At 40.1% G+C, this 16,041-nt stretch overlaps 1 protein-coding gene across 1 annotated transcript in view; it reads left to right on the top strand.

Moving 5' to 3' along the window:
• Positions 1-8,997, top strand: part of slc66a2 (solute carrier family 66 member 2) — a 30,671-nt gene extending 21,674 nt beyond the window's left edge. The window contains exon 5 of the mRNA XM_079571330.1: positions 7,852-8,997. Within this exon, the coding sequence (XP_079427456.1) occupies positions 7,852-8,062 (211 nt within the window). The 3' untranslated portion in view covers positions 8,063-8,997. The remainder of the gene's footprint in view (positions 1-7,851) is intronic.
• Positions 8,998-16,041: the final 7,044 nt, after the last annotated feature.

Below are 16,041 nucleotides of genomic sequence, written 5' to 3'. Positions count from 1 at the left end.
TCTTTAAAGGAATAGTCCACCATTTTTCCATACTGCGATATGTTCTTACCTGAGCTTAGACGAGTTGATACGTACCTGTCTGGTCTGTGTGCGTGCCCGTGGAAGAGCCTGGTAGCTTGCAACTTCAACCCGTTTGGAGCTGTAGGAATACATTGGGAGAGGCCAAATGCTAGCAACAACTTTGGTCGTTTTGCGTGACTGAGCGCACCCAAAAAGACCAGACAGATACACATCAACTCGTCTAAGCTCAGGTAAGAATATATCACAGTATGTAAAAACGGTGGCCTTTTCCTTGAAGAACATTTTCAAAGGCCAGTGGGAAAAGCAGGCACATAAATCAACCTTTTTTATGTTTATTCTTTTTGGCAACTGTTCATTATCCTGCACTTTCACAATGACACTTTTTATGGCGACTCTCTAGGTTTAAAAAAAAAAGAAGCAAATACTATTTTGGCTCTTATCCGTGTCACCTTACCAAACTAAAGTACAATAACAACTTTCTAGTCTTTAATTCACTGCTATTCTCACAAGCGTGCTAGTAATTATAAGAGTAAAAAAAAACATCCTCAGTAAATGTCTTTTCATGAGGCAAGGGCTGATGGCAAGCATTAAAAATAGCAATCCGCAGTGCACTTTAGATTTGCTTATAATTGCCGTGTTTGTTTGACGGAATTAAAAAAGTACGCTCTAAGCGCTTTGTGAAAGTTGTGGAAAGCATTTTAATCCGAAACAAAACATTATTATTCCACAAGGGACAACAGTTCAACACTGAGCGAAGCAGCAATAGTGAGAAAGCGTATTTGTTTTATCTTCACTGACAGGAAGTTTCATTCAAATTATCCTAGACATAGTGCCAATCAAACTTATAGATATGCTGTTGTTTGTTGTCTTGACGAAGGGGAGTTTGAATTTTCTTTCCCCTACCGTGTCCAGGTGATGCAGAGCACGTAGACACAAACAACACAAACACACACACACACACGCGCACCGTTGCTTATGTTTGATGTCACTGCAGATTGACTGTGTGTGGGGGGAATGCTGTTTATTTTGCGAATATTTTGTGCTGCAGCTATTGTTAGCGTGATGCGACTGAGGAGCAGAGCCACATACTGATACTGTCCAGCCTGCCATAAGCACAGAAATACAACACGCGACTTGAGGGACAGCAGGAACATGGGACTCTTCTCACAGCCAAGACGGGCCTTATAAGGATCTGCCGTTGAGTGATGTCGGAATATGTTAGATAAGACTTCTCAGCCTTATTTAGTCCAGAGGAAACTGACCTGACTCAACAGATATTACTGGGACATACTGGGGTTGCCTGGTGGCTGTCCCCCATTATGCACTCAGTTTTGTACACTTTATTTTAAACCACTGCGATATGTGTCTCAGCTCCAGGCTTGATAGAGTCTATCACAAAATAAGATAGACCCCTGAGACATTGCAATTTAAGGATTGGGTAGAGACATGCATTCCTATTATTAGCATCAAATAGCACAACCTGCTAGGACTGGGGGATATGGCAAAAAAAATACTTTATGTTTTTTGTTTTTTTGTCATTATCGAAAGAGCCATTTTGACCCCTCTTTTTTTTGCCAAAGAAAAATGGTTTGGAGCCTCAAAATGTAACACAGCGTATAAACTATTAATTGGACTATTAATTGGACTGGATTATTAATCCAGGTCTTTTTTCACTGAGGGCCACATACAGAAAAATATACAAACTGGGCTGCACTCTTCACAACTTCACCTCTATTGTATTAAAGTTAGCAAATTCAATAAAATGTCTATGCATTTTAATAAAACATGCTTAAAGTAAAAAAAAAAAAAGAGCTGTCTATCAATTGATTTTCGTTTATTTTTTATATATATATGCAATTAAGGCGAAAAATTAAAAAAAATGCAATGGGCCAATTAAAAGTGGGCCGCGGGCCGTAGTTTGGACACCCCTGTTTTAATCTTTTGTTAAATTTGACCTGTTACAACCACGGAATACAACAAACAGAAGTGCAGTCTGTATGTGTTGGCTTATTATGAAAAAATAGGCCAAAGGGAGCCATTACAAGGGTTGGAACAAAGACAAGACAGAACTAATTAATTGAGCAGAGTTTAAACAAAATAATAATAATAATGAATGCTTTAGTTTCCATTAAACTCTTCTAAAGTCCAAACTATGTGCCGGTACTTCAACAGGATTGACTGGTCGACCTGTCACTTTAAAGAGTTGGTATTGACCAGGAACTAGATTGATTGTTAAAATTGTGTCAATTGCACAGCAATCTACCACGTAGATGTCTTCTTGCGTCCGAGGGCGAGACACTGCCCCCTCTTCGCCTGTTTGAATTACAAATAGTGTGATAGGTCTTTTTGTCTGTCAGCTCCGGGGCAGTTGTAACTTTAACTTACCTGCTACAGATGAAGAAGAAGTCAATAGTGGACTCAATGTGAAAGATAAATTTGCCCCACTGCCTTTGTAAATTCTCTTGGCAAGCTCAAATTCACTTGTTCTTGATTGCTTGCTTCTCTAACACACTCCTGACCTTTCAGTTTAATATTCTCATCATCTGTTTTTACCTGTTCACCCACAAGGACAAAACACATGGGGAAATGGGTTTGAGGTCTCTATGCCTTTAACAAGCTCAAGTGAGTCGCGAACAAGCAGGAGCAGAGAACAAGGAGTGTCAAGAAGTGAGAAGGCTAGAAGAGATCCACTTGAGTTTGTTTTGGCTGTTTTTTAAATCAAAATCAACACAAAATCAGATGTGAGTGAGAGATGCATAACTCGGAAGGTTTGACTGAACAGTCTGCTGGCAGAATGCCTGAGCACAGACACGATGAGGCTTCATCCCTTCTTTACATGTGTAAAGAGGCTTACAGAGGCTGGGACTCCGCCAACTCCCTTTATCCTGCTCTTTCATTGGCAAACATGTTTCATAAGCCACACATTCAGAGCTCAAATCTGCCCTGCGTCAGCACATCTACAGTATGCATTTGTACAACATGGGAATGGGCCTTGAGATGATAATGATAATGATGATAATTATTCTTATTTCTGGATGCATTTGTTTTATATACCTTTATTTGTCATTATACAATTGTACCTCTTCTTCGGCTTTACTTTTTCCAACTTTGTGAAGGTTCCTTTTAGCCCCTTAAAGGGATATTTCAGGATTTTTGACACAGGGCCTCATTTCCTAGTTATCCAGAGTGTTGTTGATTTCTGGAGATTTTTTTTTATTTTTTATTCATGCAGTCCTTATATTTGAAGAGCTTAGTGGTGCTAGGCTAGTGCTAGGAGGCTAGCGCATGTCTATGGTAACTAGTTGCCTGCATTAAAAACAGTCTGACCCAAGCACAGTGCACCTGAGGCAAATCACTTATAACACCAGATTACCGATATAAATGTATGTGTTGCCTGAATAATTGTCGAAATATAACCATTTTGCATTTAAAGGAATAGGCCACCGTTTTTACATACTAAAATATGTTCTTACCTCACTTTAGTCGAGTTAATCTATCCCCGTCTGGTCTTTGTCCGTGCGCTCTGTCAGGCAAACGGAGCACATACGCAGCCTCTCCCACATGTCACATAGCTCCGAAAAAGCTCACGATAGAAGCTACCAAGCTCTTCCACGTGTTCCCTATTTAAATAAAGTTACGTGAAGTGTTTTCATGCGAAGTATATTTACACAGAAATGTAACATGTCGATTTTATAAGCAAATAAAGAGGGGGACTATATTGTGAGGCGTAATGATACGAGGAGTAAAACGTCCGCGCAGTAACTCCTAAAGGTTATTGACGGAAGTGAGCGGGGGGAAGTCTTTAGGAGTTACTGCGCGGACGTTTTACTCCTCGTATCATTACGCCTCACAATATAGTCCCCCTTTTTATTTGCTTATAAAATCGACATGTTACATTTCTGTGTAAATATACTTCGCATGAAAACACTTCACGTAACTTTATTTAAATAGGGAACACGTGGAAGAGCTTGGTAGCTTCTATCGTGAGCTTTTTCGGAGCTATATGACATGTGGGAGAGGCTGCGTATGTGCTCCGTTTGCCTGGCAGAGCGCACGGACAAAGACCAGACGGGGATATATTAACACGTCTAAAGTGAGGTAAGAACATATCTTAGTATGTAAAAACGGTGGCCTATTCCTTTAAAAGAACTTCTATTTGAGCAGCATCAGCTTCCTGGTTGTAAGCTACGCAGCGACGGAGTGATCTGCTAGGTTACCGGATCTGCAGAAGTTAGTTTACCTGCATTACTACATGTGGAATTCACAAAGGAGCTTTCTACAAATCAGATATGGCAACGTTTGGAGGACTACCCAATGATTTTGAAGAGGTTTTTAATGCCGGCTAGTAGTTACCATAGGCATGCACTAGTCTAGCATTAGCCTAGCGCCACTAAACTCTTAAAACATAAGGACTGCGTGAATTTAAAAAAAATAAAAAAAATCTCCAGAAATCAACAACACTCTGGATAACTAGGAAATGAGACCCCATGTCAAAAATCCTGAAATATCCCTTTAAACTTTTCAAGCATTGAAGAAAAATAGATTAGGCTCATGTTTTGGGCAGGAGATGCAAAAGCTACAGTAGACCGTTTCTCAGCGAATAGCAGCAACCTTAACTCGGGATACGCTTTACAATTGTGACATTTATCTTCTAAAACGCTCCGCACAGACCCATTTACCTCTACAAGATCCAAATCATGTATGTGGCTCACAAGCATAAGTGGTTTATCATCTCACAGTGGCACCACATGAAACAAATCAACCAATTCGCTCAGACACATCACGTCTCGGCCGGCGAGCAAACCCCCTGCCAAGCATTTTCAAATAGTGCTGACCGACCAGAGAGACACGCCTGAGTGAGGAGATTTCCAACGTCTCAGCGTGCGGTCATATTGGAGCAGGCGGCTTGCATTAGGAACCACATCACACGAGGGCTGTGTTCCCGCTGTATTGTCTGCCGTGCTGGCTCAGTCTTTTCTTTTGTCAGCGCTGCGTATACCTTTATTATTTGGCCTCTGGCGCCCGGAGGAAAAAGTTTATACAAGAAAAACAAAAAAAAACACACACCAGCACTCACTCAAGGGAGCGGCGCATCACACAAGTCAGAAGGAGCACACTGTGAAAGCTTAAGGGCAGTATACCTCCACCGGCTAAGAAACTAATGAAAGAACGGCCTCGCGCTGATGTCATCACCTCTGCCTCCTGGAATGTATATTTACTGTCAATTCTCTGTACTGACAATATCGCAGTGAGTTGAGTTCGAAGCCGCGGGCAGTTGTTAGGCTCCCTCGGTCTCGTTAGTTCAGGGATTTTCCTGACCAAGACGTGTAAAAATTGCGGCGTTAGAGCGACCGCCTCAAAGCAAGAAGACTGTGGAGATCAGTGTCAAGGTCGCGCGAAACATCGCCGCCACGAACGGAGTCCATGGTGTTGTACAATGCTTGTGGCCCCAGCTCCTTCCCTCTATTATCTCCAATAGAATCATTGAACTAGGCAATTCGGTGTGTCTTTAGTAGGGCTGGGTACCATTAAACGCAGGTACCGGAAAGAAATACAAAAAAGACAAGTTGAGAAAAGATGTGAAAAAAGGGGGGAAAATTGGGAAAAAGAAGTGGAAAAATTAAGGGGAAATTTGGGGGGGAAAAATCAAAAATTTCAGGAAATAATTGGGGGGGAAATGGGAGAAAATTTGGAGAGAAAAAATTGGGGAAAAATGTGAAATGTAAGAAAAAAATATGGAAAATTTGGGAAAAAATAAGAAAAAGTGTGCAAGATGGCCATTTTATACTCACTACTGCCACCTCAGGTCATATGAGTAACTGCACCTTCTATATTAAGCTCGTGCATGACGGCACTTCGGACCCGAAGTAACACGTTTTCGAGTGACAGTGCAGGATTTTAGAGGCAGTTGTGGTGAACAGTTCTGAGCTCATTCTACACATTAGGACATTGCTGGAACATGTAGGGGGAGGAAAATACATCATTTTTACATGTTTAAACTCTGTATAGTCCCTTTAAACAAATGATACAAATGCAAAAGAACTTAAATGGAAGGAAAAGGAACATTATTTATCGTTTTAAGGTTCTATATGACAAAATATATCGAAAAAAGGTCATTCAGGTATCGGTATTGAAAACCATGTATCGTTAAAGAACCGGTATCGAAAAAAATGTCGTCTTTTGTGGTGCGAGTTCAAGTCTTGGCTTTGATCAAGCTTCAAAGCCAACCATAAAGGGTACACAATATTGTCCTGTTTTTTTTATAGCCTTTTCCTTTTCACAATCAAATTTCCGTTCACGTACGAACTCTACAAAGGTCCACTGATGAAACAGAGCTAAATATAACCTGCATATACGGCGGCTGTACAGTACTTCAGCGTGATGCATAGGTTCAGTTCCTCATGGTTTGGTGCAGCAAATGTTCCATTCTTTTTCTTGAATGAACACTTTTCCTCCATTACCAACACTGTAGGTGGCCCACTTGAAAGCTCTCATTGTAAATATGAAATAAAAACTCAGCAGGCATGAAATGAGAAAGAGTTACATTAAAGACAATCATTTCCGGTGTAGGTTGCCACGTCCACCGGTGCGCTTTCATATCAGAACCGCTGTCAGACATTTGCAACCCGCATTTCCATACAGATCTGAAGGCGTCATAGGTTGTTTATCATGTGAGAGATGGTACTGTCTCAACATAACACTGAATGTGTTTTCTGTTTTCTTACATGTATTCCAATAATGTTGAGCTTATAAATATTTCAACAGCGATGGAGGCAGACGAATGAGGGACCTCTGATGAATAGATATAGATCTTTCATGTTGTTGAACAGTGTTGTTCCCTTGTTTTGTTTTTTTCTGTCTTTCATGTGCGTTTGTACAATCTCTGACTCTCACAGGCCAATCTTTTTGAAGTTGTGTAACGTTACTACATAGTCCACCCTTCCTCTGCAGAGATGTCGTGTTGTGAAAACATTCAAGTGTCAAGTTTTTCAAAGATTATTCATAAAGATCACCCTCTCAAGTCCTCATTGCATGGCTTAACCCCGCTTTGCAATTCAGATTGTTCAAACCTTGATTGTCCAAGCAATATTTTAAGAGTTCATTTGCAAAATCAGATATCTCCGTTTTGAAATTTTTTTCAAAATCGTTTTGGGTATTTCTTATTGCACGCAACAGATGCCACTTATGAAGCTAAAATTGTGTGAATTTAGTTAAGAACAAGTGACTTAATATTTTTATGGCACGAAACAAATCTGGTAATGAAAAACACTGCAATGTAAAGAGAAATGTTGAAGCATACGTTGAGTTTTTTCAATGGCACTTATCTGTTTTTGCAAATGAACTCTTCATTTGTACTCAGACTCAGCAGAGATGCTGCAGCACCTTCTGATACAAGGGCCGATGTCCGACAGTAAACTGCATCCATAGAGATAATAAACGACGGATTGTGTTTTGGCAAGAAAATTAGGAAATTATCACCAAAAGCGTGAGAAAAAAGTACAATACCCCGCCTTAAACTATAGATACAGTCATTGAACGGACAACTTTGGCGCGTTGAGCTTGTCAGGACTCAGAGACTCCGGGTCAATGAAGAGAACGAATGCTAAATGCTAAAAGGAGATGGAGATAAGAGACTGAGATGGCTTGTATTTTTGCTGCTGGTGGGAGGGATTGTGGCAAACCGACAGAAAAGACTGGAGGTTCATGCGAGGCAGGCGATTGCGTAGACTTTCAGATGACATCGGGAAAAACAGAGCTCCTTGTTGAATCAGACTGTAGCGTTTTGCCGCGCACTCACTTTACTCTTCTTTTTTTTTCTTTTTTTTCCAGCATCAAGATGGTGCTGATGTGGACGAGCGGCGACACTTTCAAGACCGGCTACTTCCTCATGACCCAGGCACCGGTCCAGTTCTGGATTTGCGGCTTGCTCCAAGTATTTGTGGACTTTGCCATTTTATTCCAGGTTTACTACTACAGCCGCTACCCCCAGAAGCCCGTCTCCCACACCGTCTCCCACACCACCAGTGCCAAAGCTCTGTAAAAGGGGCCCCTCTCCAAACGTCCATGGACCGTCAAAAGCACACCGGAGATGTGGATATCTACAATTGTATCCACGGAAACCAAACCCACGAAGGCTCAACCATGAAGAACACGTGTTACAAAAAACAGATGATTTAATTGTATTTATATTACACTTGACAGCCTGCTATTGTTTTAGGAATGCACACGCTACTATATGCGATACCCTTGATCTACCTGTGCATGTAGTGGGTGTTATGCACACACACATGAATATATAGTACTTTCATGTCCACACTCAAGGAACCATGGGACGCCTTTTGTTGTCTGCACATGCTAATGATTGTCGCATGGAGCCTCTGCCTTAAAAATCCCGTTCAATCACACGCTGCTCTTACTGCAATACCGATGTCCAATCCATACAGTTTGTGCATTAATGATAGACTGTGGCAAGAATTTTTAGAAGTTAAGTTGCAAATACCTGCCATGTAGACAAACCGATCGTCCATTTTTAACAAAGACTTGGTCGAATTGGTAGCAAGGAACAATCAATCGTTAAAGGTCACATACCTGATTTTTTGGTTTACCAACAATTAAGGAGAGTTGCATATATTGTTTGCTGTAGTTCAAACTCATTCTTAGCTTTACTAAAGCATTTCAAACATCCCAATTCCTCACAGGGACGAGTCTATTAGCGCGTCTCAGAACAGCTAGCGTGCTAAACTAATTTTGCTCCACTACTAGACAATATTCTGGTGCGGGAGCGGGAATACTGGCTTATCAGGGCAATGCTGCAATGCAAGGTTTTTCCAATAAATGTCAGGAAGCAGCTGGTATTAATGCGAAATGTGACGATTTTCAAAAGCAGTCGTACTTTTACTCTCCCAATTTTGTTGACCTGCGAATTAGTTTTCTTTATTCTGCATTATGATCAATTACTTGAATTGAAAGAACTTTTTTTTTCCACCTAGTTCATCACATAAAAGTGTTTTAAGTCACAAGTCTATCACTAATCACACTAGTCACTCTCACATTTCGTTATAGGCATAAAAGTCCCTTTAGAATTGGTTTTCATTAAATGTATTAGTTACTCACACTTTTGTAACACCTCATTTTTATCGTTTTACTTATGAAGTACTAAGCTTTTTTTTTTCCGTCACATGCTTCTATTACAAGTATTATTTCTGCTTTTCCTTTTACCGTACGTACAGTTAAGTATATTATGGCACCCTTGTAAATCATGCTATCATGCTCTGAATGTGCAAAGTGGTGTTGGTTCATTGTTTTTTGGTTGTCAGTCTTCCACTGGTTGGTCGCTTGTGCAGAGACACAGACCCCTAAAGAACATTGAGACATTGGACTCGAATAAAGGCAGTGGAAACCACTCAGAAGGATTCCCCCAGAGGGCGTGGGACCCCCAGTGCTTTGGAAAGTGTGCATGTGAGAGAGATCCAAAACTGCAAACTTTGCTTAGAGCCTGGAAACCAAATGACTTTCTCTGGGCTTTGATGTGACTTGGAAAAAAGTTCTCTGCCAAGATTTAAATTTAAAAAAGCAAACTTTTTTTGTTACAGCTAACCTTAAAGCTGCTGAAGTTATGCCAAAAAAACTAAAACTAATCTTTTCTCAAACCTGGTGTTGCACAGACTTGCAGGATACTGATGTGTGGAGTAATGTGACGTCGTTGGGCATTCGGTCAAGTTACTGTTCAGTGTATTTATAGATGGCAGTGTGTGTGTGAGCAGCTGGAGACAGAATCTGGATTCCCACAGAAATATACTGAGCCCTTATATTTGTTTTTACTTACCATTGTTAAGAGAATACATATTTAAAAGATAATAAAATACAAAATATGTATCTTAGAAAATAATTAGTTGATTTAAAACCTTGAACCCTCATGACAGTTCCTCCACTACTGAACCTGCAAGACGTGTAAGCCTCAGCACCAAACTAATGTGACAGTATCTGCGTGTGATCAATATTTCCTGAGTGGATTTTGTTGTACTTTATTATCACCTTTTAGGTTTGAGTTCTGACCTCGGAGCATATACCTAAATGCAGTATTACCATAACCTCAGTGTCCACCTTCCTCCATCCTGTGTGAAGTCATGTTGCAACGCCTTGATGAGTTAATCTTGCTAAACACAATCAAGAAAACCCGCATATTTGTTAATGGAACTCTTTGCGACAGACAGATTACCTCCAGATGCCAAGGCGCGACCGTCTTTGGTGCGATCTCATCTCCACCTCCTCCGTATGAGCAGGAAATGTCTCTGGCTCGGGCTTATTATGTCCCTCATATCACGCCGCTCCTGTGAGCTGCTGCTGCTGCTCATTTCCATTTTGTCACAAAATTCTCATTTCCTCTCGAGGAAGTGTGGCGGCCGCACCACAGCAGGATCTCTTTGTGGCGTTTGTTTTGAACGCTGCTCTGGGGAGAGAAATGCCAAGCCACCTGTCAGGACGGAGCGGGTCTGAGTCTGTGCCCCTCCAAGTCCCAAACTAAAGGAACACACGTGTACAGTGGGTTCAGGAAGTTTTCAGGCCTTTTTGATTATTTGTTTTTTAATTGTTTTATTATTTTCTCTCTCTTGTGGTAGTTTCCTTTCATTTCCCAAATACAGGCAGTTGTGGCCCAGATGTTACGTAGATTTTGATCCTTCTGACCAACTAGCGTGAAGATTCTTGGGTCACTGAAAACTTCCTCTTAACAGTAGTTGATGGGCAGGACACATAACGTGTTCCATTATTGCTGTACATCCAATTTGACCATTGACTAGTTTTCTTCCTGATGTTAGAAAAACATATTTCCTGTTCTTTAAAATGTTTTTTTTTTTCCTGTATTGATCTACCTTCTTTTATTATATTTGTTATGGGTCTCAATATGAATAGAGTGGTTGCTATTAGTTGCAATCCTTAATTGTTATTTTTCTCTGTGACTGTATTTTATCAAAATGCCAATTATGTTTTACAGATTTTATTACCTTCTTTTTTTTTTTTTACTATTGTTTATTACATGTGTTGATTTTGTATGTTTTATTTTGAAGGAATAAAATGGAACTGTTGAAACTACCACTGAAGTAAATTGCATTTACCTTCACACGGTGCCTGGATAATTGAATGAACAACAGATATTCATTTATTGGTTTCACGTTCATTAATATTTAGCTGTATTAATGCAAGGTAAAGTCACAGATGCCTTGAGTCTGTTCATCTTTACTACTAAAGCGTGTGGCTTCCCCCATAGCGCTCAGTGCAGGCTAACTGAAGCTCGTTCATGGTAGTTGTTTGGCACGGTTTGGGAACCAGCTCCATTATATAGAACAGGGTGAAAATAAAAAGGAATAGGACATTGTAGTGCACGTCAAGACAAACACGTTCAGTAATTACTTTAAGTGTTTGGTACTTATTTAGCCTTAATAAATGATGAATTGACACTTAATTAATCATGAACAGTTCATTGATTAAGTGTGACTAACGTTTAATAACGACTTAACAAAGAATAAGTGTAGTGTGTAGTAGTAGTAAAGTAGTAGTTATAAAATGTTAGTCACACTTAACTAATAAATTATTCATTATTTATTATGTCTATATAAGGTGTAGTCATTATTAAGTGTTACCAAATGCTTCTTGGAAAGTTAATTAGCACGGGACTTCTGGAGCCTGCCCCCTTTTCCTGAGGAAGAAGCAGGCCACAATTAGTCCATTCTTAATAATGTATTGGTTTTACATAGCGCTTTTCTGGACACTCAAAGACGCTTTACATTGCATTATTCATTCACTCCATACTTGGTGGTGGTGGTAAGCTACTATTGTAGCCACAGTTGCCCTAGGGTAGACTGACGGAAGCGAGGCAATCAGTCTGTGTTATCGGCCCCTCCGACCACCACCAACCACTCACTCACTCACTACATTCACCAGGCTTCCTGGTGTTACCAAACCGTCTTCCATCCAAGTACCGACCAGGCCCTTCCCTGCTTAGCTTCCAAGGTCTGACGGGATCAGGCAGAGCAGAGAGGATTATTATTACACAATGCAGAGATCAAATACCTGTTACAGTACTATAGAAATGTGAAAAATGCTGTTGATTCCTTTACAACTCCTTAACATTTGGACAAAGCAATGTTTTACTTAGGCCTAGAATTGAAGGGTCCAGCCCTTGGTCTTTTGACATTGTAGAAAATCGGCCTGTGGTTCACCTCCAACTTGCTCCTCCAGCTACCTTTTCCATAGAGCTGCAAACAAATGTAACTAGTCTGTTCACATTCACAGTGAACAGTGAGTGAGCCAGCACTACAACTGAAGAATATGGATGAATGGATAAAAATGGGGTTTATATGAGGATTGACTGTGGATTCCACACATAAGAGACGAACGAGCGTAAAGCTCTAGAATCAGGTTGCAGATGCCTCATTTAGGAGGAGCTTCTCCCTGTGGTTCTGAAAACATATTTCAACTTATTTATGCAAAGTAACATTATAAAGTAACATATATACTAATTGTGACATGTCAAGCCAGTGCTGTTCACAGTGGAAATGCAAACATCTTTTTGAGTTATACGAAACATTGTACTGTGTATACTGTACTGTGTGTGTATAGAGTAGAAAAACATAGAAATAAACTTAAAACTAAAACTAAATTCCTGCTTTTTGCCAATAAACAGACCCCAAGCATTACCCACTACTGACCCCTGATCAAAAATGTATTATATATCACTTGTCATTTCCCTGTCGTTGCACTACTCGTATATTCTAAAGTTGAACTAATACACGATGAGTTGCTGAAGTTCTCTCATAGGCATTTCCATCCTGACTCACCTCTCCTTTTTCAGAAGCCTATCCCTGAGAGGAGCAGCACAGTTGTCCCACAGCAGTAAACAGATCTGAGAGGGGCACTTGGACATGATGTAGTCGTGATGGAGATGTTTAAGTCTCTGTGGAGGGTCCTCGGTGGCTCCTGTCAGATGCGCTCTGGCATTGATCACCATCAGGAGGAGGAGAAGCCGCTGCTGAACATGGCTGCTGTGCACTGAGTTTCAAAATTATGACTCTTGGTACCACCTGAAGAAGCCCAAGTACCATCAGAAAACCTCTCCTCTTTTCTCTACCGCCTCTTCTCCTCCTCTGTATCTGTTTTCTCCAAACAAACCATCTTACATCACATCCCTGACATGCCAGGGTCTGAGCTCCAAAGTATAGTATTCAACAAATGACCCCACTCTCCAGTTTGACAGGCTCTTATGAAATGCAAAAGTACGTTCCAAGTCAGTGCAGTTTGCCCAGACGCCGGGCTTTCAACTCCGTTCTCCACTTGTGATGTGAACATTAAAGGTGCCACCTTTAACTCAAGTCTTTTCAAATGCAAATGAACACATCAAACCAGGTTATGGAGGTGTACATCTGGAGCTTCCCTTTAGTGTTCAGAGTCCCATTCGTATTTGATTTAGTAGTTTAAGTGTATACCAAAACATTAGACCACTAACTTCCACAAATATCATTGAGTTGGTGGTGTTGCTCTGTGTTGTCTTGGGTTTAAGTAACACTTAAGACAATATTAAGAGCTTAGCCAAAGATATAACTTGTGGATTCAACTATTAGAAAGAACAGTACATTTCTTTTTGACACCATAAAATACATTGAAGCAGCAATAATGAAAATAGGCCATGGCAAGCTGTCTGTAAATATAGCACATTATTATTTATAACTAGCATGGAATTAAGCAAAATCAGCACAATTTCTATGGCAGCCACACAGTGCATGTAATGAATTCACAAAATCAATCATAGGACAAGGACTGCAAGAGCTTGAAACAAGTCAGAACAGCAACTAGTTGAACTGAACTCCACTACCTTCTCCTTTCACAGATTGATAAATATGAAAACTTCTCAGAGGATTCCCAATACTGCTGCCGCCTTTGGTCCTTAAGTTGCAGTCAACACACGATTCAGATCCAGCTCCCGGGACCAGCTGCCAGCGTCCACCTTCAGAAATACTATTGAACAACAGGCTTTTTTTCGCACCTTTCTGAAAGTGTGGTATGGCATTCCTCATCATATTAGGACAGTCCACTCTGAGCCTCGAGATCAGGAAGGTCCAGATTTATGCCTGTTGGACGACGAATGTGGAGTCGGGTATGATTCGTCTTTGTGTTGTGTTTTGGTATCTGGTCTTTTTGTGCAGAGCAAGAACACTTTTTTTCACAGACTCAAGCCTGATTGATATTGATCTTTTCCTGCTTAATGATAAAATAATAAATCGACATATATTCACACCAAAAATTACCATAGAATTGTGACTTAGTGGCCGAGTAGTTGGTTCACAGTAAGAGATGAGAAATCAAATCATATCAAGTTTGAACTGGATCTCATTTGTGATATTAACCTTTTTTATGTGCAATGTATTACTGATACGCCACAAACTACCACAAGAGGCTTTTTAGTACTCAAAATTTGGCAACACAGAAGTTTACTCTTACAAGGTTGGTAGAAGCGTGTGTGATATGCATGATTAAAAAATAATAATTAAGCAGCTCCACAGGGATTATATTCATTACAATCTTTATTATTTTGCAAAAGAGCCCTCCCCTCAGGCAACAGAATTGTGACACACAGCACAAACCCATTTGGGTGGGAGTTTTATTCAAACAATGCTCAGTGGCTCCATTCACTCGTCATGAAACAATAGATGTAACACAGAGCTCTTGTAAAAACTACATGTTGTGGATATAGTGAGTTTTATTTCCATGCTGTTTAAATACCTCATTCACTCCGGACTGTGATTCAGACTTGTCCTTATGCGCCCTCTCCCATCAATTAGTTACTCAGCACTGATTCAGAACAGATAGATTTGGCAGTTCTTGTGTTTTGCTTCAGAAAACAGTATTTAGACCTTGAACTGCAAAATGTCTTCATAGTATTACAGATTTTTTCACATTATTTTTCTGTTGGGTACAAGTCTAGCAACCCTTTTTAGTTGTGCAGTGTGAGCCGACATTGCCAAATAGTACTTTAGTATTGTTCACTAAAAATACTTTATAAAAATAGTTGTTTAGTGGTAATTTATTTTAATCGGAGGTTTACAAAAACACATTGATGGGCTAATTATGACTAATCAAAGGCCTTAACTTCCAAACAATGCACCCAGAGTCTCAAGAGCATTGTAACCTCAATAAAACAAATGACATTTTGAGTGTGGTATGGATTCATTCAATGTATCACCTTCATAAAATTAGGTTAGGTTATGAAACAAGCAGATTTCCAATGGCTGTGTACATTCTCCATTGCTTCTCCACAAGCCTGAATCACAGTCAGTGTATGTGCCTGTCTCCAGTCACCTTGGCGGCTTTTGTAATGTCTTTTAAAGTTATCTTTGCGACAGAAATCTCACAAACGTCGTTGTCAAGATCGGCTTTGAAGTGCTTTACACAATCAGAGCAGAGATGCGCGGATTATTTCCCTTTAGTATCATCCCGTTGTGCATTTTGAAGTCCTTCCGTATAAGCTCAGGTACAGCAGTGCGGTACTGGTCAGTTCAGGTCAATGGTGGCTTAGGACAGTAACCCTCATCAAGTTTGATTATTCTTGACCAAAAACATGGGGGGAACATTTTCCTGGTCAGCTATTACGTCTCAGCAAATTGATCTAAGTGTGTTCCTTCAATTTGAATGTGTAATTGGTTTTAAAGATGGGGTATTATGCTTTTTGTAGGTATTTGCTAATAATCTTGTCTTTATCACTATCCTATACCTTGTTGGTTTGAAAAATATTAATCTAACAGCTGAAACAAAATACTCAGTAGTTTCACTTCTTCATTTTAAGAGATAGACGGCATCTCTGGAACCGCCCGTATATGGTCATGTTTGGAAACAGTCAAGGGGGAAAACAATTGGAGAAAAATCTAAACTTTCTGTAATTATTCAAAAACTACTTAAACAGATGCTGAATTATGAATATAGTTTTCTACTAAATAAAGATACAAAGAGATGAAGAGGAGTAAAGTGGTT

This window comes from Gobius niger, assembly GCF_951799975.1.
Source record: "Gobius niger genome assembly, chromosome: 14".
In the NCBI taxonomy this organism is placed as follows: domain Eukaryota; kingdom Metazoa; phylum Chordata; class Actinopteri; order Gobiiformes; family Gobiidae; genus Gobius; species Gobius niger.
Note: the sequence above shows the minus strand (reverse complement) of the source record. Positions and strands in the feature narration are given on the sequence as shown.